The sequence below is a fragment of the Takifugu flavidus genome, chromosome 22, assembly GCF_003711565.1.
Source record: "Takifugu flavidus isolate HTHZ2018 chromosome 22, ASM371156v2, whole genome shotgun sequence".
Taxonomy (NCBI): Eukaryota; Metazoa; Chordata; class Actinopteri; order Tetraodontiformes; family Tetraodontidae; genus Takifugu; species Takifugu flavidus.
Window position 1 is genome coordinate 5,990,206 of NC_079541.1, and position 25,511 is coordinate 6,015,716.

General features: G+C 51.7%; 1 protein-coding gene across 10 annotated transcripts in view; it reads right to left on the reverse strand.

The window, feature by feature from the left end:
- magi2a (membrane associated guanylate kinase, WW and PDZ domain containing 2a) overlaps window positions 1-25,511 on the reverse strand; it is an 86,732-nt gene that overhangs the window by 18,110 nt on the left and 43,111 nt on the right. For all 10 annotated transcript variants that reach the window (XM_057022201.1, XM_057022200.1, XM_057022202.1 and 7 more), the window contains 7 exons: window positions 16,045-16,164; window positions 14,763-14,978; window positions 12,996-13,206; window positions 12,119-12,198; window positions 4,626-4,683; window positions 4,035-4,153; window positions 1,443-1,625 (listed from right to left, as the gene is read on the reverse strand). In XM_057022201.1, coding sequence (XP_056878181.1) covers window positions 1,443-1,625; window positions 4,035-4,153; window positions 4,626-4,683; window positions 12,119-12,198; window positions 12,996-13,206; window positions 14,763-14,978; window positions 16,045-16,164 — 987 coding nt within the window. The remainder of the gene's footprint in view (window positions 1-1,442; window positions 1,626-4,034; window positions 4,154-4,625; window positions 4,684-12,118; window positions 12,199-12,995; window positions 13,207-14,762; window positions 14,979-16,044; window positions 16,165-25,511) is intronic.

Below are 25,511 nucleotides of genomic sequence, written 5' to 3' on the forward strand. Positions count from 1 at the left end.
GGTCTATAATGAATATCATTATTCCCTAATTGCAGACATAATTGTGTTTTTGCAGGAGGGGGAAAAAAAATAAAAACCTTCAGTGAGAAACAGCTGGAGAATAGCGGGAGGTTTAAATATCACGCAAATGTAAACAAAGCTAAAACTTCGGACCGAGCTTGTCTCCCGCGGCGAGGCTACGGGGCGTGACGGACGTTTTAATTATCCGGGGTAAACGTGGACGCCATTTTCCCCGAGTGCTGCTGTCAGAATCAATAGTGGAGCACGCTGGCAGGAAACTAATGGAGGCGGCTGCACCTCTTTGCACCCACACGCTTCTTTTTTTCTCTGCAGAACTTCCTAATTTCACCTCCTGACATTATTCCCTCAACGTCGAGGTTTCTCTTTAAAATCCTCATTTTGGGCGGGAACAACAACGTCTTTTTTGCTTTTAACACCCTCTAAAAAAATGAATGAGAGGTTTGTAGCGCCCTCCAGTGGAGGCACAGCATATATGCTAACATTAAACTGGCTAGCTCTACAGCCACATTTCCGATTGACTGAAAGTAAAAATAGAAGCAAACTTTCTGGAAACCACTAGGGGGCAGACAAAGGGCTTGTTAGCGGTTATAAATGGCGCCTTAATCTGCTTTTAACGGTGACCTCCGCGGACGCTCCGTGTGACCAGTAGCGGAGCACTTTAGCGCCTCGATGGGGTCCGAGCTCTTCGAGACGCAGCTGATGTTTGTGTATGATTATGTGTAAAAAAAAAAAAAACCCTCGGGTCAAACATAACAATCATCACGTAAATGATTGAGGGTTTAAACTCTTACGGCAGAGCTAGAAGCTTCCGTCTGCGCTGTTGAACGCTACGCTAAAGCGACAGCTTTGATTTAGCGTAAAATCCATCACTGATTCGGATAAATAAATGTTTACAAGTGTGTTATTGTGATTTAGAACCTGTAATCTGATAGTTCAACTGCAAAAATCGCTAATTCATAAAGCTAATTCATCTCCCAACAACGGCCTTTAATCAGATACGGTGAAACAATGATTTAAATAAACCTGAACATATTTTCCCAGCGTGGGGAGGTTAGCGCGGCGTAGCGCCCGAGAAGAAGGACCGCTGTGATAAAAAGAACATTATTATCCGCTTGGAATTGAAAATTTCACACCTCCGCAGGTCTGAATTTCTTGCCCGCGAGAGCTGTGATTTAGTACGATCGGAGTAACGTCACCGCCGCAGAACTAGGACACAAAGCCTGTGATGGGGGGGCAGGGGGGTGGGGGGGTCGTTATTTGTTACTACCAGGAAAAGAGAAAGAGGACGTGATTCTAGAGTCTGAGGATGCAGAATTCTCTGCTCTTTTACGCTGTTATGGTGATTTACTGGTCACCGAAGCTTCTATTTTGGGGCGCTGAACCCCCTCGGAACCACAACAATCGGGGGTCCAGGACCGTACCTGTGGCCATCTTTGCGTCCGCCGCGGCCGGCCCGTCCGGGATGACGCTCTTGACCTGCAGGAACTCGTCCGGCTCGTCTCCTCCGATGATGGTGAAGCCGAAGCCCATGTTGCTCTTCTGCAGCGCCGTGGACAGGAAGCTGCCCTTCAGCTGGGTGGGGTCCCGCGTGAACAGGGGCTTTTCTGCGAAGGACACGAGCAAGGTGAATGGCGGGGGGGGGGCCCGTGGCAGGGGGGGCGGGGGGGGGGGGGGGTGAAGCTCGCCCAGAGAACATGGGTGTAGCCACAGGAGAAACAGGAAGGTTGGATAAAGCTGCAGATCTGGACAGAGGTGGGTCTGTGGTGATCAGAGGTGCAGGCGTGGGTTTTGGCTCCCGTGCAAAGGTGCAGTCATGTAAACACCCCCCCCCCCCCCCCCCCCATCCCCAAAATATCCTCGCTAAATAGCAGAAATGTGTACTAGAGTCAGAGCAGCATCAAACTTTAGTGGCACCTCGGGGTTAAAAATTCTCCGTTTTCACTCCTAGCTTGGTTGGGGAAGGGGGGGGTCAGAGCCTCCGTCGCTCTTCTCCCATGCTGGGGGGGGGGCTTGGCGAGCGGGGGAGGGGGGCAGCGCTGCTGATGCAGCTCTTCGGTCCGGTCCCGAGACTCCGGGGGAAGCGTCAAAGCCTGGAAAACGGCATGCAGTCAATCTGGGATCAGTTCCTAAAGAAGATGCTCAAGAAGGTCAGGGAAGAACTGGGAGGTCTGGGAGGGGTCTGGAGTGGGGGTGCAATAGCCAACAAGCTCCTCTCCTCCTGAACATCCTGCATCTATCAACACTGGGCCCCGTCGCCCCTTCGGACGGACAGCGGTCACACTTCCCCGCCTGATTTACCGCCAAGACGAAAAGACAAAAGCTTGCTGGCGAGCTAGCATGCGTGGAGGAACCAGCACAGGAAGCAGCCAGGGGAAACGTCTCTGTGGGCCTACTTACTGACGAGGTGCCACAGGGAGACGGGGCTGCAGACCGGCTGCTCCACCACCACCGTGCAGGCGGGGCCGCGAGCCGGCTGCTGCCGCTGCCGCTGGTGGGGGCACGTATTCATGCGCCGCGTCAGAACGCGCCGCAGCGGGGAGACGTCGGCGGACGAGGACGTGGCGTACACGGCCCTGCGACCAAAGGACGGCGACCGAGAGAGGTCGCCGAGGCTGTGGCACCGCTCGGGCGCCACGCCGACCTGAGCGAGGCGGGGCCGAGGGAGGGTAGAGCAGGGGCTGGCGTCCGCCACTGGTATTGGATTTTGGACAGGAGAGAGGAGGATGAGGGGTCGGGCGTGGGGAGAAGAAGAAGAGAGGAAGCCTGACGGGCAGAACAGTGAAATGATAAAGACCAACCTCCGCTCCGGCCGTCCTGTCCGGACGCTGGACGTCGAACAGTAACGGCGGGTAGAGAATTAACGCTGAAAACTAAACATCAAAGACAGAGTGAAGCACGCGTCAACCCGACTCCAGCGGGCTCCACAGGCCACGCCCCCCGACAGTTTCTTTGGTGATGGAAGCAGATGCAGATCAAAGCACATAAAAGAAACGTCTTCGCTGTCACTTTTTCTAATCCACGTTTCTAAGGCTCGTGTTTGCTTACACGGTTGGGGGGGAAAAAGGCTTCAGGATTCAGAAGATTCCTTAAGAATTTTATGATTTATGAATAAAAAAGAGTGTCGGACCAAAGAAGATGAGGCCCGCTTATGAATATTTCAGCCGACAGATTGTGAAGGAAAAACCAAAAAAAACAACGTTTGAGTCCAACTTTTATTTTAGAGGGTTATATTTTTAACGAGCTCCAGTTTGTGATGTTGGAGGACGTGACGAGTCTGATTTCACCACTTGGGTTGGGTGAAAGAGTCATTAGGACTATGGAGACTATAACATTTGACAATAAAGCAGCGGTATGTAAGAAACGGATCTAAATTAATCATAAAATGGCCCCGATGTGTCAAAAGGAATCATGTTAATTTCAAATACAACTGTCATCCAGCCCGAACAGTCTCATTTTTAAAGTGATGCCTCAGACTGTAAATAACGATTTTTACGTTAAGTGTTTTGGTCTGTAGCTCCGCCCACCTACCGAACGGCCAATCAGGAAGTCAGGAGCGTCTCATCGTCCAAGTTTGGCAGCTACTGCCGAGCTTCTGCTACAAACGTTTCGAATCCCATCAGAAGCCAAACGAGGATCCATACAGATGCCTTTGAACGACGGAGACGGGCGGAGTGGCTAGCCTTAAATTTGGCTAACTTAATTCTAATTAATGTAGCCGAGGTCATTTCAGTTATTCTCTCCATTATATGTTTGTTCAGTGTACACTAGCACGTACGCAGGCGTGCCATCCAATTGATTACTAACACATTTTTTAGAGAAACAAAAACGACTCATCATTGCTAGCAATAGCATTATCGAAGCAGGTTTCTCTGGTTTATACGTAGAAAAGTCCCCATGTTAGAGCGGCCATGATGGCGGGTGGAAACGTGACTGAGGCTGTGACTGGTACATCGGACAAATGAGGCGCTCTTGGTTGCGTAAAGCCGTAACCAGGGCAACGGGGGCGCTCTCACCTCTGTAGATGGCAGGAAGCGGCAGAGAGGAGAGACCCTGGCACTGCATCTGCTGCTGCTGGAGCCTCCTCTTGGCCTCCAGGACCGGGTTCTCGAACTGGGTCCTCCTGTTTATGTGACTGAAACCAAAGAGACGGCAGACGGTTGAGATCCGCCGCCGCCAGAAGGTCGGATCCAAAAGAAATGAAAGGAACAGACGATCGATTCTGTCATTTACTGCCTGTTTTACAAGCAGGATCAGATGAATCCGCGAGCTGGAGGGACTCCACATGAAAGCAGACGCTTCCAAACGTCCCACCTCCTTTTTAATTTGGCGTGGGCGCGGGAATATCACCAGCCACTACAAATACTGTAATTTGCCTGTGTGAAATAATTAATCATCATTAGTCACTTTACTCTCTTTTTTCTCTCCTTATCATTTAATTAACACCCAGGATCCTCGTCCTCATTACGGAAGAGCTCCATTATATTTCCGCACCGTCCTGAAGAGGAGAAAGTTGATGTCCCAATAAACGTGATTAATCCGGCGCCGCCGGGCCGGACTGGGAATCAACAGCCCGTCGCTCGGCGCTAAAGAGGAGGCAGACTTACTCCACGTAGTAGCTGCCGTAAATGGGGTCATCGATCTTCTCCCAGCCGTACGGAAGCTCTGCAAAAAAAAGACAATAATGAGCAGCTTGTTTATCAGATGAACTCGCAGCAGCTTATTGATCTTTACGCTAGGACGATTTTAGAACCGCGGCCTCTTTCCCGTCCGATTTCGCTCACTTTTTAAAGCGCTTGGACTCGTTTGATGATGACTGATGATGTGTTTAGGGCCAGTTGTTGCTTTTGATTTCATTGGCAGCATTTTTCTTTTGTCAGAAGAACGACGACAGTGACGGACTGTGAGCAATACACAGACGTTACGCAACTCCCGGTTCCTGTGTCTGAACAGTTGGCGCTACAGCCACGAAGCGAGGACTGAAAAATGGCTCCCGACAGCCAATTACTTAAAAAATGAATTAGCATCTCGAAGCAAAGTCTGATGGAAATGGAGTAAATGGATGGAGCCATTAAAGAGACAGTTTATGACCTATTTTCTCTCCGCTGAACAGGCGACGACAGCAGGGGGTGTTAGCTTTCAAATGTTAGCTTGGTTAGCTTTTAGAGCTAACAGCCTGTCAGCTAGCACAAAATAGGTGATGACACGTCCATGCCCCGGGTGCTTCCACTGAGTGATCTCCAGCACCCCCTGGTGGTCGACAACAGTACAGCTCCACGGGGGGGCGCTGCAACAGCACGAGGCTTCGGCTCGCTGTCACGGCGATGCCACCGTTTCCTTCCTGCTTGGCCTAGTTTACGCAGCTAACAGATTACCCAGCACATTCCCAACACTCCTAGTCCTCCTACGGAGCACAGAGACACAGGAGCAGTGATTGTGCACGTGCCATATGCTTCCCTGACCCCGGCCCCCACCCCCTCCGGACATTTGATTAAAATTTTAGAAGCACATGCTATTTTTCCACATTCACCAAAATGCATTCCCCTCACACACACCCACACACACACCAACACACACACAAACACACACACGCGCGGGGGGGTTGACAGCCCACGGGAATACCTTCTGCAACATTCCCCAGCCCATCTCCCCTCATTAATTATGAACGAGACTGTTTCATGTTCTCACCTTTATAGAGGACCCCCCCTACACACACACACACAAAGACACATCCACTTAAGCACACATTAGGTTACTACTTACCACACACACACACACACTCAAAGATGCACACTAATGCGACGGATCAAAGGGCTGTCATGTTGTTCAGCAGCCGCCGAAAGAAAAGCTTTTCTATTAAAACGTCCGCGGAGGGAACTGCGAGGAGACGGCGATGCTTTCAGGAGCCGAGGGAACGTCGGACGTTTGCCATACAACGCAGAGTGAATCCCCAAAAGTCCAAAAGTACCAACCGGTGATGGACAGGAGGGATGCTACGTCATTTCTGTCTTTTTGTTTGTAAGTTAAGCTAACGTGCTAAGTGATTTTGCTAAAGTAAACAAGTCCACACATCAAGTACCCTCTCAGAAAAACGGTGCGAACTGCCCCTCAACTACTCGTGATCGGGTCCTGTACTGCCACACATGTACCGCGTCGGGCAGTCCGGATCCTGGCACCCACCAAGCCACCGCCGCTGCTCATCGCCGCCACGCCGCATGAGCGCGGGAAGGAGGCGCGAGAGGAAACGTTTGCCCTCCTGAGACGCCCCTCACTGCCAGCAGGGGGCATCTTTGCCGCAGCATTCGCTCACTCTTACAGGAGGCAGTTATTATGTTCACGTTTTCTGTTCAGAGGTCACCAACGAGGTAGCCAAACGATTCCACCTTCGCTGTCCTCTTTGTCTTCCTTCCCCCCTCCACCGCCGGCTGACCCAGAATCGTTTTTGTCACCCTCCCAGATGAAAGCGCATTTCCTCTCCGTGCACATTGTGCAGGGGTTCATTTATCACGTCGCGGCTGAATACGGCGGTGACTGAATTAATCAAAGTTTTTTCTGGCTAAAGTCCCCTTTTGTGGCGTCCGCAGTCGGCGGGACCTTATTTGGGGCGGCGATGGAGCCCGACCACGTCAAGTTGAGTCCCACATTAATTATCTCAGCCTGGAGTTGGAAGCTGTGACGAAGGTGACAAACTTGCAACACAAGTCTTAATTATCTGAACTTTGCAAAATGTCAAGGTGGATAAATAATTAAAGAGACAATTACTGCCGACCAGAACGGCCTCAAAGAAACAGGAGCGCCCGGATCACCAAATACGGATACAAACCCTTCCAGGATTAGGTGGGAACTAGCTACGTGGATAGGCGTTAGCCTCTTTGGAAGCAACCGTAGAGGTCTTCTGCTGTCTGCCTCGGCCCTGATCGGTCCGGTCAGGGTCAAGGTTCAACAGGAAGATCAAAGGTCCACCTTGATAAGGCGCCAGACCTTATCGAATTTTTCCTCAAGCCTCAGGACTGGGTCCCTTTACAAACCCGCCTGAGCGGTTTGAACCTGCTAGCATGGTTGCAGCTGCGATTTCCCTCAGAAAAGGTTAATACCTTCAAATGTTTTAGTTCCACTCGCTTGATTTATTCATGAAAGTGGTTTAAAATGGGATCAGGAGGAGAGAATGAGCTCATTTCCCAAAACGACTTGAACTTGTTTTTCCTCCTCTGACCCACCTCGTGTAGCTTGATAATAAGTGTCCGACAGAGTTGCTTCATATTTAGTACATTTTCTTACGCAAATTTTGATTAATAAAATAGCAGAAAAAAGCTGCTCCTGAACGAAGAAAAAGGCTCCAAAAGCTGGCTCACAGACGTGCTCTGGGAAGATGCTAACATCAGCACGTTAACATGCTACTACAAACCAATATAAATGAGACATAAATTACAGTGTGGGATGATGGGGATTTAATTAATTGGGGTATTTGGCCACAGTCTTGCATAAATTAATCCTGTTAGGACACAGCTGCTGGCGCCAGACTATCCAGGAAGAAACCTCTGCGCTAAGCTAACCCTTTCCAGGTGTTTCCAAGCTACACAATCAGGAGGTTTTGAATTTGCTTGTGTTTTTGACGGCCGCTGCCCGATTATCCAGCTGAGCTTTAATACTATCGGACCTCTCGAGTCTGATTCCCGCACCGTCAGAATAGTTATTTTATTTTAGGATGATCCGGGATTTGGGCTCCACTGTGGCGATCAGCAGATATGGCTAAGAGCGGAGCCCTCAGATAACCCTCTGACAGCACCAACAACCTCGGAAAAAGGAAGCAGTGTTTGGAAGTAATCCGGAGATCTGGTTGTTGCCTCATTCGTGAAAAAGCCCGGAGAAAAACACACAAAACGGATCTGCAGCTAACAGAATATCTTATCAGCAAAAAATAATAAAGAGCATCTGTCACCTTAAAGACGGGAAGATAACAGTTTCTACAGCTTATGTAAATATGAAGGGAGGGTTTTCTGCCTCGAGCGCCCCCTGGTGGCCCACCGCGAACTGCAGGCTCTCGGCTCCAAACCCGATTCTCCGACCTATTTAACGTGGCCGTGCCGACATGTGTCGGCTCGTCGTACTGATGGATTTCTGCTGAGAGTCTGATGAAACGGCGCCGTTGGGATTTACGGACGCATTCCCACCGCCGCGTTTTAGCTCCCGCTGGGAACAGATTCCCGATTAGAGGCTTATTAGCAAAAGCCGCGGTTCTCCGCCGTGACCGAGGCGGCGCAGTAACTTTCATGGCGAGCCGGTTGATTGCGTCACCTGAGCCGTCCTCTGGAGCCGTGCGGCGCACGTTAATGAGCTCGCTGCCGATCCCGCCGCGTGTTCTCCCGCCACCTGAGGAGAAACGCCTGTCCTCAAGTTGCCTCCGCCGCAGAGTACCGCCGGCAAGCTAACAACTGTTATGCAGCAGAATGAAAAACAAAACAGACCAAAAAACCCACAACAAGCAGCTTATCAGGACATTCCAGCAACAGAGGACTCGCTCAACTGCGACCGGCTGCATACCCCCCCCCCCCCCCCCCCCCCGTTCTCTTCCAGCGTTCTGGAGTATTTGCCGAGAAATGAGCGCAAACGGGCTAACGGGAATCTGCAGGAGTGTAGGGTACAGGGAGCGCAGGGCTGAGGAGATTAAAGGTAATTGTTGCCAGATTATTAAAAAGGAAACTTCATTATAAGGTAAACAGGGGGGGAGGGGGGGGGGTTATCTGGAATAACGTGGCCGTCGGCAGGCACGGGCCTCTTCCCAGCCGCTGCTGGTGGAAGCAAAACAAGCCGAGAAGCTGCTGCGGAGGGGGAAATTAGCCCTGGAAACACTCGCTGTCCATCATACAGGCGGCTGGCTGACAAATAGCATGTAGCTAGCAACGGGCTGCTAATAACAGCTACCAACAACGTCAATGAAATCATTTATATTGATCCAAAATCTGTCCGACGCAGTGTTGCGCCATTTGGGACTATTTTCATCAGCGGATTAATATTTGGTGCTGGAGGGAAGCGGCACGAGTTTTAACAGAAAACGGGATGAAAAAAAATGAAGAGTTTGATATGGATTCAGCCCATTTTTCTTTTCAGCATCTGCAGTGAGAACACACACACACACACACACACACACACACACACACACACACACGAGGCCTGCTCTGTTTGGGACGTTCTTAAAATACACCCATCCATCACCGTGCAGACAGCTCTTGTCTGCCCCTCCTCATGGCTGCTGAGGGAGTCTCAAGGTGAAGGAGGGCGGTGGACTGAATAACCCACTCGTAGGTCCGCCGCTGTATTAGCATGAAGAAAAAAAAACAACTTTGGTGGCATCAATCGCAATCAAAAGTCTGAGAAGAGGGTGGGCGGCGGCGATGGCGTCGATTAGACTGACGTGAAGTCAAAACTCAGGCGACAGGGACCTTTTAAGGTGGACGGCTGCGAGAGGCCATTAAAAAGGACCCATCACACTTGTGCTAACGTACCATCCTGGAATAAAGGAGTCGAACCTTCATCGTAGAGATTCTGTTCGGTAAATGCTTCTGAAACTACTCAAAGTCCAGCTTTCTCCAGGTGATTTTTCCAAGCCCGACAGGCTACTACTGCTAGCTAATATGTTCACATTAGCCACAGCTTAGATAAATACTGTACATACAAGTTTACTTTCTCCAGTTGGATCAAGAAAAAACTGATAAAAGACACAGTTATAAATAGAAATGGGCATTTCTGCCCTCGACCACCAGGGGGCGACAGAAGCGCTCTGGCTTCAACTTTCTCTGCACCGACTTCAGTTAAAATGATTGTGTTGGACAGTTTTGAAGAACAAAACACAATTAACAATAATTGTTGTCAAAAAAAGTTTAGTGTCGCGTGCTCTCGGTCACCAGGGGGATTCTCTGTACCTGGATTCGGGAATCCTGAATTCAAAGAAGAAGAATAACAGAATTATAGGAGACAACAGAAGGCCCAGGCGGCTCCACTGCTACCAGCCAACAATTATTTGGCAGGACAAGATGACAAAAAGTAAAAGTTTAAGTTGAGAGAAGAGGAGGAGTGAAGGGAGGAACTGTCCTAGTTAGGATTTGTCGAGCTAAAGAGGAGACGAAGGAGGGAAGGAGGGAGGTGGGAACCACAGAGGAAGAAATATAGAATGAGTTATGTAACGGCGAGGCGCCGCAGCCGTCTGCACTGGAGGCGACGCCGCTTTTGAACGCGCCAGAACGAGGGCGCTAACGCTCTCCGCGTGTTTTGACAGAATCTGCTTGTACGCGGCGAAGACGGTTTTAAACATGAGAGAACACGTTGTTTACCGCAGGTGAACGCTGCGGGAAGACGTAACGGGGCTGACATGAAAGTGAGCGGCAGCCGGATCACACAGGCCGAACAAAACTGCCTTTTCCAGGTACAAATGGGAAGTTTCCAAGCATAAAAACAGATATTTTGATCAGACTGCTCTTTAAAGAACAGATCTTTAGGCTTTTTCTCTTAAAAACAGCATAGATTTGCCACCCAAATGCAATATTAGCATGCCTGCTAACATTGGCATCGCCTGCAGGGGGCGCTGGTGTCGCCCTAAACTTCCTCCAAAACCTAATTTGAAGTTGGTTAGTTTGAACTGATTATCGTCCCCAGAAGACGCCCGATGCTTCGGAGCAGATCAATAACAATCCGGGTAAATAAGGCGTCGTCGGGAGGGAGCTGGAAGCAGCAGAGCTTCTGATGAAAAACATCACGTTATTCCTCAAAGGCCTCTCGCTCTTTCTGTCTGCACCGTTTCATCAGCCTGGAAAGTTCCTCCCTTGAATATTGAAGGTCCTGGAGAGGAAAAACTGGAGATCGGAGGCAGGTCCGGAGGGCGGCGGCGCCTCCGCCCCGCCTGTGTTTAATGCCACGCCGCCGCGCCTCCTCCTGCCACTCCACCGCGATCGAACCGCTTCTGCAAATATGTCGTAACATTTGCTCAAGGCAGCAGACGCGCACGCCGTCGGAGACCGCCGAGTCATTTGTCTCTCCGGTCACGGCGGTGGATTCTGGGAGGATTTGCATAAAAATGATGAAAACGGCGCGGTGAAAAATGGTGCGAGCGGTTTACAGAAACGACCCCGAATTGTTTTGCGCCTGCTGAAAGGTCACCAGCAGCCGAGGTCGCGGCTAATTAGCCAGGTAGCCTCATCTGTTTTTGTTTGCATCCGGTGGAAGTTCGGTTTTGATGTTAGCTGTAGAGTTTAGCATCGAAACGGGAGCGTTCGGGTTAAACGGGGCCGTGAAGCACGATTAGCGTAACGAGAGGCAGCGTCATGCGGTCAGGATATTGATTATTTGATCAATTCGATCGGGCCTGCGGCTCCAATAAAGTTTGTTGGTGCGAGAGGGAAAAGAACAATCGATGTACGTGGTGAAACGGTTAAATCCCCTCCGAGCTTAGCTAGTTGGCGTTTCACCTCTTTAGCATCTTGAAGGTCAGAAACGGTTTATCCAAGTTCTTCGCTCCTTCAAGTTTGTTTCTGTTGAGCTAAATCCTCGTTCTCACAAGTGGCTAAACAGGCGGCTCCTTTATTCCGGTTTCAGGGTCCTTACGAATCTCACAAACGGACCTTCGGAAAAAAAAACTAAACATTTGCGAATTGTTGGCACCTTCTTCCGTCCTCAATCTCGGCAAAACTTCATCTGAGAGCGACGGAAGGCTGGAGAGATGGATGACACACTCCTGTCTGTTAGCTGCACTGGCATTCATCCGTCTTTTTTGTTTGTTCTGTGTGTGTGTGTGTGTGTGTGTGTGTGTGTGTGTGTGTGCGCGCGGGTGGCTGAAGGACACTCCACGTCTCTCTGAACTCAGAATAAAGGCGTCTTTGTAACCTCCGTCTCTACGGGCCTGGACTTTCAACACACGTGTGGCGGCGCTTCCTATCCCCACACGCACGCACGCACGCCCGCCGCCGCCTCGGAAAATAATCCCGCTCCGGCCCGAGAACATCAAATGCTCCTTCAATCTCTTGTTAGCCCAACGAGCACAGTGGGAATCTGGGGTGGGATGAAACGGAATGAGCGGGAAGAGCGAAACGGAGCAGTCAGAATCTCTCACCGTCGTCTTTGCACTCCTCTGGCGGCTTCGCCTTCTTGGCGAGCCGCGGGTCCAGCCACGACGTCGTCTTGGTGTTGTGGCTGCGGAGAGAGAGACGGAGGGAGTGAGCGGGAGCGTGATGGATGGCGAGAGAGAGGCGACTTGGCAGGAAGCGAGGAGGTCGGCGGAATCATTTCAGAGGAAAGATGAGCCTCCGATAGGAGCTTGAGAGATTAAGAAACATTCAAAACTGATTCAATTTGTTTAATTTGCTTACTTAGCAGGTAAAAGAGGAGGGGGGGGCAGGAAGGCACTTACGGAGCTCCGAGTGATGGGGTGGCTGAGGAGGTGTTCATTATGTTTGTCACCACATCAAAGAAAAGGGACAGAAGAGAAAGGACAACGAGGTGGTGATCAAAGCAAAGTTTCCTCTCGACCTCTGCTCGACATCACAGATGCTCGGAAACAAAAGCTCAACATTAGCATGCTAGCTGAAGAGGGGAGGGTTAAAGAAACATATCAGATGGGAATTCCGCCTCTGTGCAAACGTAAAGGAAGCACAACCGCATCACCTTGAGAATTGCTGTTTGGCTACGCTAGCAGATGCTACGCGGCGACCTGCGCGCGCCTGTATATGCTAACAATGGTCCCATGATTGCGCTGTAACAGAAGCTCACCTCCGAGATTGTACTGCAGCTATAAAAATGCTAATAACTCGGATTGTTGAACGCGGGAAGAGTTTCGTAACCGAATCCCACCGAAGCAACAAGCTCCGGCAGTGGAAGTGGGGGGGTTTATGAGGACGTAAATTTAGCTCCGCTCACGTCTCCATCAAACAAATGGTTTTGAATCCCAATTACTGTTGGTCGTTCCGACATGAGGAAGTTAGCAGACTTACTCTATGAAGTACACCTCTCCTTTCTCGGTGTACGCCATCTCCCAGTTGTCCGGCAGCGGTCCTAGCTCGTCGGTCTCCTCCGGTTGGGGTGCTGTGATCCGCGGAGAAAGCCCGTCCTCTTTCGGAGCGTCGCTCTGGACCTCTGCGGGGTTGCTCTGCGGCGCCACGTCCCCCGAAGCGTCCGTGCTCTTGTCCTCATGTTCGCTCGACTCTGAGGTGAGGACAGGACAGGGTGAGTCAGTGTCACGGGAAGGAGGAGAGCGAGTGGCGGGGGGGGGTGGGGGTGGGGGGGGTGGGGGGGGGCTGAAAGTTTGATTAAACGAAATAATAGCTGCTCAAGGTAACGAGGTGCGGTGGAGGTGAAGCGGAGAAGTATTGAGGAGAGACGGATGAATGGAGCAGGAGGGACGGCTCTACGGAACACAGGAAGAAGTGTGAGTGCTTGTTGGGGGGGGGGGGGGGGGGGCAAACGAGGCCAAGGATCCTGAGATGATCGGCGGGAGGGACGGAGGGGGGGGGCTATCTGGGAAGATCACACAGCCGCCGCGCTCCATCGATCCCCCTCCAGCTCTACCAGCCCACACTGTCCGTCCACAGAGACAGACCCCCCCCCCCACACACACACTTCGAGAGCGTCTCGCTTCACCACCGCCGCTCCGCCTCCGGCGGGAAATTATCGAGCATCTCATCAACACGCGGGGAACGCTGAGAAAACACGTCCCTGCCTCGCTTCACCGTGGTGCGTTCGCTGTCACTTCCAGCCACCGTAAACGGACCCCACTGCTTTTCTGTAATTCACTTAGCAGTGAGCTATTTATAGACATACTGACGCGGATGCTAACAAGTTGCTGCACTTTGGAGCTTCGCACGGTCGATCTACGAACCCGCCACGAGATACACCCATGTCACCACGACCCTGCAGGTCCGACGCTAGCGAACATCACCCAGATCCGTCAACACCAGCATGCTAGCGGACAAACACGCCCGTCGGCGTCGTTACCTTCAACCACGTCACAAAACCATATGCTAGCTTTGATCGATTCTGCTAATCTAAGCAGCAACAATCACAATAGCTAATATTAGCCTTCTCGATAGCTAGCATTTAACCTTATTTAAGTTTTCTTTGATTCCGCTGCTAAATCTGCTTTGATCGACTCCTTAGCTTCCTACCTGGTTGGAGCTCCTTTTGTCAGGAAGCCAAACTCTCATCCTACTTCCGACCCTGCCCTAAAGCCGTGGTTCTGACTCTTCCGGCCCGGCTGCGGGTTCCCAGTCGCCAGCGGTCATGACTGGAAACCAGTGCTGGCCCAAACTGGGACCGGCGGCCGAACCCTCTGACTCTTCACGCCGCTCTGTGACTCGGCTGACCCGGGGTGGCGAGTCACAGGACCCGAGTGTGGCGTCGCGTTGGAGGGGGGGAATCAAACCATAAAGGGCCTTTTATGATGGCCTGATCATGTGATTATGGGATGTTGAAAAGGTTTGTGTGTGTGGGATGTTCAGCAGGCTCCTCTCAGCGTTGCTGCTCAAGGTTAATTTATGAGAGGAAACATTTGAATGTTGATTAACGAGTTGTGGGAAACGCGTTCGTGGCGGCGCCCGCGGCGCGGCCGTTCACAGTTTACACCGCGTGACACCAAACGCCACGGCAACACTTGCAAGTGAAACCCACGGCTTCTGTTGCTAAGAGAGCCGGTTGCCATAACAGCAAGGTGTCGCTCTCCGGGTTCACGCCCCCCCCCCCCTCCCCCGCGCCCGGCGACTGACCTGGCGTGACGACGACCCCGTTGCCGTTGACGATGGGTCTCTCCTCCTCTTCCTCCTCAGGCGGCTCGATGCTGGCTTTCTCCATGTTGCTGACCGACTTGTTGCGCTTCCTCTTGCCCTCGGAGGTGGGTCTGGCGCCGGGCAGCAGCTGGTCCGTTACATTTAGCAGCAGAGCGCCGGGCTCAGCTGGAGGCTTCGGCGTTCCGTAAAAGTTATCTGGAACGGAGAGATCTGAGATTTGAGCCTAGAAACAAGGGATGTTCAGCGGAATCGCCCGTTAGATGTTCGGGTCCGAGCATGGGCCTGCGCGTAATTCGGTTTCTCCGAGGATTAATCTCCGCCGTCTCGGTGCGGAGCCGCCGTTTTTCACCGTGGCGTCCGCGTTTCTGCCGCCGCCGTTCCGGCGCTCCATCTGTGCAAATGTCAGGACTTTATGTGCAGCTGGAGGGGAGCCGTAAACATTCAGTCCTGAACGTGAGGGAAATTAGAAAAAGCTCCGTCCGCTAGCGCAGAACCGCCCCCCCCCAGGGACTGGATGATCCTGCTGCAGTTCCTGCGACAACCTGCAGGCGGCGCTGTTCCTGCGAGCCTTTATACGTGTGACATCGCCGAAACTAGCCGATCCAGCAGGGTCGGATAAGGAAGATTGGGGGAAATTTCCCACACCAGAACCTTGATTGAGCCCGTTTCGATGAGCAGCATCAGTACCGAGCAGGAATCACCTTTTCCGGGCCGACCTTTCATCCATCGAACATTTCGGATTACGCTCGTGGACCCTGGGTGATAGCGAACCCTCCCGCGGGCCGGTTGGGTCCCAGTTAGGTAAATAACTTATAAAACAGAACAGAGGCGCCTTCGGAAACCTTTTCTGCCGACGCCAAACAGACCTGCTCTGTCTTTCAGGGACATTCCGAGGTTTTCCGTAAAAAACAGAGCGTTTATCCTCCATTATGTGTGACAACAAAATCCACGCAACTCAACTCTCGTGACGGCTGTTTCGCAACTTTCTGTCTCATGGTAGAAACTCTTGTACGCTCCGTTTTGTACCCCCCCCCCCCCCGCGTTGCCATAGAGACCGTCGCCGGGATTGCGCCAATAAAGTTAGCCGCAGTGTTTTATCTGTTCTACGACAGGAGGGTCTCCTGAGAGCCGGAGGTGGACCAGGGACTCCCGAAGACGGATGGCAGGAAGAGCTCCTGGAAGAACCGGGCCAAGAGAGACCCAAGAGGACGGCGGGGAAGGTTGCCAAGGAAACCACTGTTGCCAATTCTGTTTTCGTTACCTTCATAGGTTCCACTCTCCAGAAGGGCTCCGCTTTTCTCCAGCTCCATAAACCGGTCAACGGTCACGAAGTTATAATCCACCCCGGGGACCTCGCCCTCCTTGGGCTGCCTGGTGGTGCCTGCAGGACACAAATGAGGAGACGAGTCAGAACCTTTGAGCACCTCATCACAAAGGCTTGGGGAGAGATCAGCAGCTTAAACACCGTCGTTAACGGGCCCTCGTTACTTCCTTTCCACCTTCCGGGGGATTAAACGTCGATGCGTGTGCTTCGAGCGTGGACGACTGGCGTCAAACTGATGCAATTTGGACACAAAAGTGAGAAATCGAGTCAATTTGGACGAATCTGACAGGGTGGAATGGGATTCTTTACCCCTGCCTCTTCTGGATTAGCCCCGCCCTCTTTGCGTTCCCCACCTACGACTGTCGGGATGAGTCCGTTTGAGCCATCAAGTCTCTTTTTGGCGTGTGATCGACGGCAAAAAACAGGTGTTAACAAGGTCGAAACTGCCCACAAACCTGAGGTACAAAGGACCTGCTAAACACTTCCACATCGCCGCGTGCTAATTGGAGTCGTTAAAACTGTTGGCGGCTGCGATAAAAGGCAGACAATCTTCCCCCGAGGTGCTCGACGGGTTCTCACATCCAAGCCAACGCTCGCTCGAGCTGAAAGAGCAGCTCGTAAAACACACTTGTTCGGCTCTCACTGCTGTAGAGGAACCGCGTGTGTTTTCAAGAGGCGGCGCCGAACGCCGCTGTGGAGGCGCACGCTCGCTTGGAGTGGCACCTGCGACGGCGTGAGTGCAAGTCCAGACTTATCAACAATATCCACCTCAGTATTAAGAGGCTCAACCTGAGCTACGAGTCCAAAAAGTTAGCACAAGTGAAGTTAGCCTGTAGCTAACATCGGCTAACGTAAGCAGTGGTTCGAATAGCAACGACCCTTAAAACCAAACGAGGCTAGCGCGCGAAAAGAGGCGGCCCGATGGTACATGTGCTCAGACTGGCTTCTGAATGCCTTAACCAAAGTGCCGAGAGACAGGAAGTGACCAGCAGGAAGTGCTGCCACCTTCATCATCATCATCATCATCATCATCACTGGAGCGAGCCTCATTGTTGTCTCGCACCTTAACGCCGAGCCTTCCTTGATTGGGTCCGTTTCAATGTCACATTACCACGCCTCACAGGATAAAACACACACACACACACACACACACACACACACACACACACTTCAAAGCAGACCTTTGATGTCTCACAGCTATATTTAGCAGCATCTTCTGCTAGGGGACTTCTCTCGGGTGACACTCTCTTTAAAAGGAGGAAACCACAACGTCTCTATTTCCACCGCTGTCTCCGTAGGTGGATTTGGGAATTTTCAAAGCTAATGTGAGGTGAAACTGTCGCGACCTCGCGCCGGCGTAGGAGGGAATATGATTATTTATGAGCCTATTTATGAGGGAAATCAGAGAACGTCGTACCAGAGTCTGCAGAGACGCTGCTGTGATTCTAGCCCTAGTTTACGAGCTGAACCTGAAGGCATCGTTGAACTGCTTCCTGCTGAGGAGGATCCTGAAGTAACCAGGCCCGGCAGAGAGGCGCTGGCCGAGTCGCTCCGACCCGAGCCCAGCCTGACAGGCACGTGGCCACGGCCGGTGGTGAAGCACCTCTGAGCGCCGCGAACTCATGTCAGGAAGTTTGAAAAATGATGAGATAATTGACAAACTCATGTTGAGAGAGGCAGCTAACGAAGCAGCTCGCGCCAGAGCCAAACGTGCACATTAAAACCTGAGACCAGAGCGGCCCGGCTCCTCTCTGCCCGTCCCCTGTTCCCTTCTCCCCCTCTTTCATCTCTTCGCTCTGCACACATTTCAAACGCACACGCGGTGATTTTTCACCCGGCTCCCTCGGACGAAGTCCCCTTTGTTGCGTCAGAGCCTGAAAGTCATTCTAGCTCATCTGGTTTGGGTTTGGGGGGGGCACTGGTTTGAGATTAGATCCAATCACCTTGCAACAAAGTAGCGACACTACGCCTGTGGTTGTTTTGGAGCAGGCGTGTCCAAACCCAGTCCTCAATAGGCGCTGCCGGGTTTTCTGTCCCACCATGAAGGTCCCCTGGGCCCCTGGTTCCTTGGTGAGAGCAATATCTGCCTGGTAGGACAGAAAACCCGACTGGACCGGGGCCCTTGATGCCTGGTTCGTTGAAGCTCATCTTTGCGTCAAGCTAGGTAACAAACCTACAGGTTTGGGTCACCACCAGCAAACCGGTCCAAGGCCTTGACCATCCCTGCTTGTGTGGCCCGCGGTCTTCCAGAACTGCCCCCCGGTGCTGCCCCGGCTGCTCTTTCGCGCCGCTGAACCTTCTGTCATGAGACGGCGTCAGCACAGCCTATTGTAGCCAGCCTAATCTAGCCGTTAGCCAATTAGGAAGTGACGGGCAGCTGTAATGTCCCCGCATTAGGAGCACGGATTAGCCTCCCATTCAGCGCCGGCAGACGCGGGCTGATGGAGGCTGCGGAACACTGGTGCAGGCCTGGTGCTGGCGGACCGTGATTCTGCATCATTTTGGGAGACGGTGGAGGAAGAGCTGTTTTTATCTCCGCCGCGTTCGTGCTGGCTCGGCGCTAAAGGGAAGAGCTCCCGATCCGGTTCCCCGCGTCACCGCTCTCCTCCTCTGCCTCTTTTGCTCAACAAATTTCAGATGCGGCTTCAGACAGAATGTGTTTTGTTTCCCCGACTTATTGACAGCCAGTAATGTGGGGAAGATTGGACCGAACCCAGGCTGCCTGCTGGACCTCTGCCACCCTCCCCTGAATCCCATTAATAGCTCTGCCCTCCCAGGACGTGCCGGCTGGACCGCCTGGAAAGCAGACACAGATATTGATGACTTGCCCCCCCCTGAGGAGAGGTGATCAGCGGGGGGGGGGGCAGAGTGGGAGTGAGAGAGACGGTAAACAAAAGAACCCAAAGGGAGACTCATTATTTTAAAATAAGGGGCCGATAAATCTGCCGAGGTTCTGCTTTTACGACGCGGGAAGAGTTTATTCTGTGTTCGATGTGGCCGTCGTCGCCCCCTGAGTTACGAGAATCCCTGGGAGGAATTCTTTACGCTGCCAAAAACAGTGCATTAATATTAGAAGTCACACAAGAATAATATGTATTAACACCGCTAATGTGCACAGGAGACATTTTAATAAGGGTTTAATAACTTGTACAAGTGAGCAATCATTTCTGCGGCTAATCCGTCACAACGAAGAATATTGCTGCGGTGATCTACGCTCTTCCCAGGAAACCTTTAAACTAGCGAGCCGCGGCGGCGCTAGTGCACCAACAAACAGGATCTACGCTGCGCGATTAGTGACATTTTCATGCGTCTTCACCATTATCGCAAAGTTCTAGATGCTAATTATGACGAAAAGCGCGGTAAAAGCTGAAGTGAAGACCGGGGAAGGAAAAATCACCCACTTCAAAGAAACTGGCGTCAACACGTCCTTTATTGTCCTCACACGTGTGGCGCAACATGCGGCTCAGATAAGCTAACGGTGTAAAAACCCACGTACCCCGACACAGAGACTCGATCATGATCTCTCTTATCATGGGGAGCTGAATCAGAGCTTCTTCTCTCCTCTCTTCCATCTCTGGGGGGGGGGGTATGAATGGCTCCTTTCATGGCATCAGACGCTCGCTCTATCTCCTCGCCGCGCCGCTAAAAGAAAACACCTTCGGTCTGGCGTCGCATCCCAACATCAACAGGAATCAAAGGAGTCACCTTTTCAGTGGTGGAAGTGAGGTACAAGAAAGGAGCAGACCATAATAGTCCCCCCCCCCCCCCCCCCCACGCTCGGCGGCTGCTCTCCAGAGCAACTCCACTTTTTCTAATAATCCATGGAGGACTAGCGGATCGTAGCTCGCTTCCACGCCCGGACGGCGATAAAAGAGCGGAGGGAAGTGATACAGACAGATTACGTGAAAGCTGATGTCATCCGTTTGGATCCGTCGGCCCGGACGGGCTGTCTTTCAGCGCCTGGGCGGTGATCAGCGAGGTGACCGCGCTGCTTTGTCAGGCTAATCCTCCCGCAGCCGGGCCGGCGCTGGCGCGAGCACATTGTCGCCCGATGACACAATCTGTTTGCGAGGACGGCACTTTTAGGCGTCCGCTGTCATTTGTCCGCCGTCTCAAAGGACCGGTGCGTGGGTTTAATGTCCTCCTCGGCTCATGCCGGGGATTTGAACCAACACCCTGAGGGAGAGTCTGGACTAATCCTCCGGGCCCAGACGGGGTAATTATTTCATACCCAGACCTCTTTGGCCCTTTAATACTGCAAGCTGAGCTAGCTAGGCTATCACCTCTGCTCATTTCCTGTGATTGGACCCAAGTGTCGACCCCTCCAGAGGACTAGCTAGCCTTTTCATATGTAGCTAGTGACAAGCCGAGTGTCCTATTTTTGTAGTTTTTATTTAAATTGTTCATGTCGGGAACCGGTTGCTCTGTGTTGAACGACAGTTTTGGTAAAGTTCCTGGCAAACAAACCCTGATAAACCGATTAGCTCAGTAGCTGTAGCTGCTGAGGAAAGATGCTAACGGTAAAATCAGAGTAGCCACTCGGGTTTGGAGGTGAACCGCTTCCTTACGTTGTGAATCCATCAGAGGTGAGTGGATCTGAGCAGTATTGATCGCAGTATTCCGACACTCAAAGTCAAAGGGAGAGGACGGACATCAAAGCAGGAGAGCTGAATATAACAGCTTTGATCAGCCAGGACCGACCCGCTGTCACCTGGTGGCGTGGGTGATAAATGTGAGCGAAGCGGCTCAGAGATGACGAAGTTGACACTTGACAGAACCACCATCGATTTTCCGAAGCGGCACAACGAAGACATCGAAGGTTTTTTTGAGTGTTGACAAAGATTCCACCCAGCTGATATTTAATGTACCCTCTGAGAGGCTCTGCACAACAGAGAGGCAGTTAGCTTAGCACAAGAGCTAACCTGGCTCCATCGTCCAACATAAATAAATAAGTTTAACATGTTCACGAGCTCTGGAAAGGACCAACTTAGCTAATTGGATTTTTAGCATTTTCTAAACGGAGAACCGTCCTCCAGGAGTCTTTAAAACGTTATTTCAGCCATTATTGGAGCGCGTCTATAACATTATCGAGTCAGGAGTTTATGTGCTTTCACGGCCTCCCGCTGTGCTGCCAAAGTCGTGAAGTCCTGGAAGTAAGATAGTAAAAAAATAACGGGTTCTGTGTCAGCTGACTCAGGGAAAATGTCCCTCTGGCCTCATGCTTCAGAAAGCCCCAATCATTTAAATCCTTAAAAGGCAAACATGTGGTCAGGGGTTTATTAATTATTAAAGGTAATTATCCTCATATTCTCTTCTTTCATCCCTCTGTTTCCATCTTCCTTAATTTGCTCAATCATCCATTAATTCCGAATCCAATTAAATCCCTCCGAGGCCACGCCCACTGTCTATACGTCCAATAAGGACAGACTCAACTCTCAAAAGTCATTGTATCCACTTCCTGGCGACAGGTGGGTCATGAACCCACGTCTCACCTGTTCAGGTGCTGAATCCAGTCCCCTGCTTCAGGGATCTGATCCATAACTCAGGAGGAGAAACAGTTTGTTCCAAACTCCATCATGAAGACGAATGGCGGCGCCCTTAAAAATGACCAGAACGGAGAGTCCGTCGATGATCAGGAGTCGTTACCGGAGCCAAAAAAGTCGGAAATGATGGATGTCGGCGGTCGAGTGGGTGGAGCTTATCAAATGGATCCAGCCTTTGACCAAAACAAGAATCCATCCTCCCTGTCATCACTTCCCCAGTCGTAGCTGTCGCGACTGTTGCTTTTATGCGTCATTAAGCTAAATACAGCATCTCCATAAGCGTTGAGTGGAGTTATTATGAGCTACAATATGAAACCAGCTGCCGAACAGGAAGCCGAGCAGCACATCAGGAGAAAAGTGATGAATGTCGACAGCACACGTTCACCTCGCCGCCGTGCAGAAAAACAGGAAGTGATCTATACGACTGAACATACAGCGGCGTTAAATCACCACGACAACCATCTGGCTTCAACTTAATTCCATTCACTTAATCACAGCCGAACATATGCGACATGTTGAGCGGCACAGAAATGAAATTCCGTTTTGATTACGGCGAAAGGACGACTCCGGAGCGGCGTTGGCAGCCGACGGGTCGCTCATCCATCACTCCGGATACGTTAACCTTTACGGCGCTCGCACCTGACGGAGGTGTCGCGCATTAATCTGCCTGATCGCGTTTACTCTAATGAAGACGGAACGCTGAGAACGTCGAGGCCGCGAATCAATCATCTGAATGTCGCCGAATCGGCGCCGCTACAGTCGATTTTTACTGCACGTCAGCCTGCAGCTAGCATCGCTGCTACACGCTACATCCTCAAGTCCGACTCCAACGTGGTCGGAGGTCAAGAGAACGAGTAAAGCGTAATTTCCTGATGGAATCCGAGTCTTATCCGGGATGTTTCCTCATTCTCTCCCTGGGCGAAACCGCTGTTAAACCGACCTGAGAATCCCAAATTACCGCTTGATTAGGGAGCCATTAGCCTCATCAGCAGCACGTATAAACCGCGCTAATGTCTGTAAACGCTTTGCACCTTTTGAGGTTTGGATGCGTCTCGATTTCACGTTTTATTGCTCATCGTGTGATCGTTGGGGAGCTGCGCTGTTGCGCCCAATAAGGTCGCTATAATTACTGCATTTACAAAATGGCTGTCTCCGCGGGAGCGCGTTAGCGGCGCGGGTTTGGAGGAAAAGCGGGCCTGCGAATGTGTCTGCTCCCAGATAACTACTCGGCGCGCGGCTTAGCGTCCACCTATCAGGACGGTTCCTGCGTAGAGCCGATAGAAGCCCCTTATCAGGGGCCCTCAGAGTCCCACACAACTGCTAGCTCAACACGCCTGCAGAAAAGTGAGGCTGAAAGAACGTAAATATGCGAGGAGGAAAGAAAAAATGATATCCGCCCTCCCCCGAGAGGCAGCATCCTGTTTGTTTACGAGTGTGACTGGAATGTCCCGGATGGCTGCAAACGAAAGATGGTCTGAAGGAGAAGGAGACCGTGAAAGAGGAGCGATGCTAGGTGGCGTTGCTAGGTGGCGTTGCTAGGCAGAACTAAACGAAAACCTAACGAGATAACAGATAAAACGCGCGGCTAATTTCTGCAGCAACGACGGAAACTCTGTTGGAACATCACTAAGCTTCACGGAGGATGTTTCACTTATGCGAGTTGGATGTTCTGAAGCAGATTTTTGATGTCGAAACACGGTCGAAGAGGAACAAAGTTGGGGGCGGGGCGTCGTAGGATTCTGACAGTTTAAGGCGGGTTAGCTCGCCGACACTCTTGACCACGGGCGAATCTTCCGCATGAATCCAACCTTCCTCGGAGATGACGGACAGCTCTCGCGCCCTCACGTCAATGTCACCACGAAGCCCCGCGTCTCCATCCAACTCACCACTGTTTTATTCAGATGGTGTAAAACGGGTTTATTTTAAAGGCTGGCTTCGTTTCCGTGGCAACAATGGGCCCAACGAGAAGCTTCGCTTTGTCGGCGACAGCAAAAATGTACTTTGTGTGACGGCTCTGTCGTGCCTCACTGTTGTCGGGGCTGGCTGGAGGGGCAATTCCCTGGCTGACCTGCAGGGGGAGTGCCAAGCGTTTCCAGTCGACCCAGCATGTTCACCTGCTCACCTGTGGCCAATCTGCTGGGATTGGCTGCCTGACGGGTTCAGGTATAAAGACCTGTCTGGAGAGCGTCGGAGGGGGAGCCTCTCGTCCTATCCTACCCTGAACTTGTCACGTTCCGTAGCCTGACGGCCGCAGGAGTTTGGAGTTTTCCCTCTTTGTGATTACTTGGACTTTTCCCTTTTTTATTTCCACTTGGTTCTTTAATAAATATTATTTTGGGTTGGAAATCCTCATCTTTGGTCTCCCCATGTTACGTCATGGCTACCTTGAGCCAAGTATTCGTGACATTTGTTAAAAATTGGCGCAGCGTAGACAGCAAATGTCACCGTTCACTGTACTTTCTTTGAACTTATTAGAATAAACGTAAATAGGAGAGAAGGTTGGCGCTTTAAACGAGGTTAGCCTGCGCTTGTGCGCGGGTATTTGTTCACATGACGGTACAAATTGGATTAGACGAGGGGGGCGATGGAAACAAAACAGGTGCGAGGAGCAAAACGCATTAGGAGCAGAGAAATTAATGAAAATATGTGCAGGAGACCTGATTCTGGCTCGTGCTGTTAGCATCCCGCGCCCCTGATGTTTTAAATCTTGGCCTTGATGTTTATTTGATGCACCCCCCCCCCTTCTTTTCGTTATTACTATCTGGGCTCTGCACTGATCTCATTCCAGCACAGAAAGTCAGACAAAAAGCCAGGACAGCAGCGAGGAGACTAATTAGGATAAACTCGGAGGTACGGGTTAGCGGATTAACGAGGGGAGGAGGCTCGTCAGCGCACGTGTGAGGACGCCTGATTGCTCCCGGCTGAACCCGGACCTGTCAGGTTAATACAGAATTTAAAGCAGAATTTACAGAGGACGCTAATGAAAACGAAGAGCAGACGGAGGCCGAGATGCCCCGAATGGTCGCTCGTCCGACGTATGTCGCCACCTGGTGGCCAATGTTAGAAAATGCTGCCAGACTGGAGAGAATTGCGGCTAACGGGAGCTGCCGACGGCGACGCCCGACAGGGCGAACTCGTCTGGCCGGCGTGCAGAGCTGAGACACTTCTTTGTGACTGAATCACATCAAAGAGCACCATTGACTGGGAGATCGTCTTTGATGTCTGAAAAGTCGATCAAACCAGGCAGCGTTCGCCATCGTCACCGTTGACAGGAGGAGCCATTTGCCGCATCCCAGCAGGACGCCGGCGCAAATTTCTGCCCCGCCCCCTTTCAAACGATTTCCATGAATCTGCAGCAGCCTCACACACACACACACACACACACACACAACTGTCGAGGGACAGAACCCTGCCTCTGAAGCACGAACAACCTTGGAGCCAGCAAGCGAAGGGGGAGACAAACGGGGGAGGAGAACTGGTTTATCATCACTTCCCCTACTTTTGAGGACTTATTGAGCAGAATTCCAAGTGTGTGCATCTGTGTGTGTGTGTGTGTGTGTGTGTGTGGGGAGGGGGAACGTAAATAAGATAGTGTGTAAGACGGATCTGTCCCAGAACCTTCTGCACTCCAACACACTTTCATTACAGCCTAATCCATCCTGCCCGTCTCTCTCTCTCTCGGTCTCTCTCTCGGTCTCTCTCTCGCTCTCTCGGCGCCATCGCCGCTCTTCCAGGAGCTTTTACACGACTTCATTTGTACCGTGCAGTGCCGTTTGCTCCTGGGAGGGCATCTGTCACCACTATTTTAACAAGCGGCGTCAGCGAGGGCAGGGTAATTACAGCGTGAGCCTCCGCGTGGGA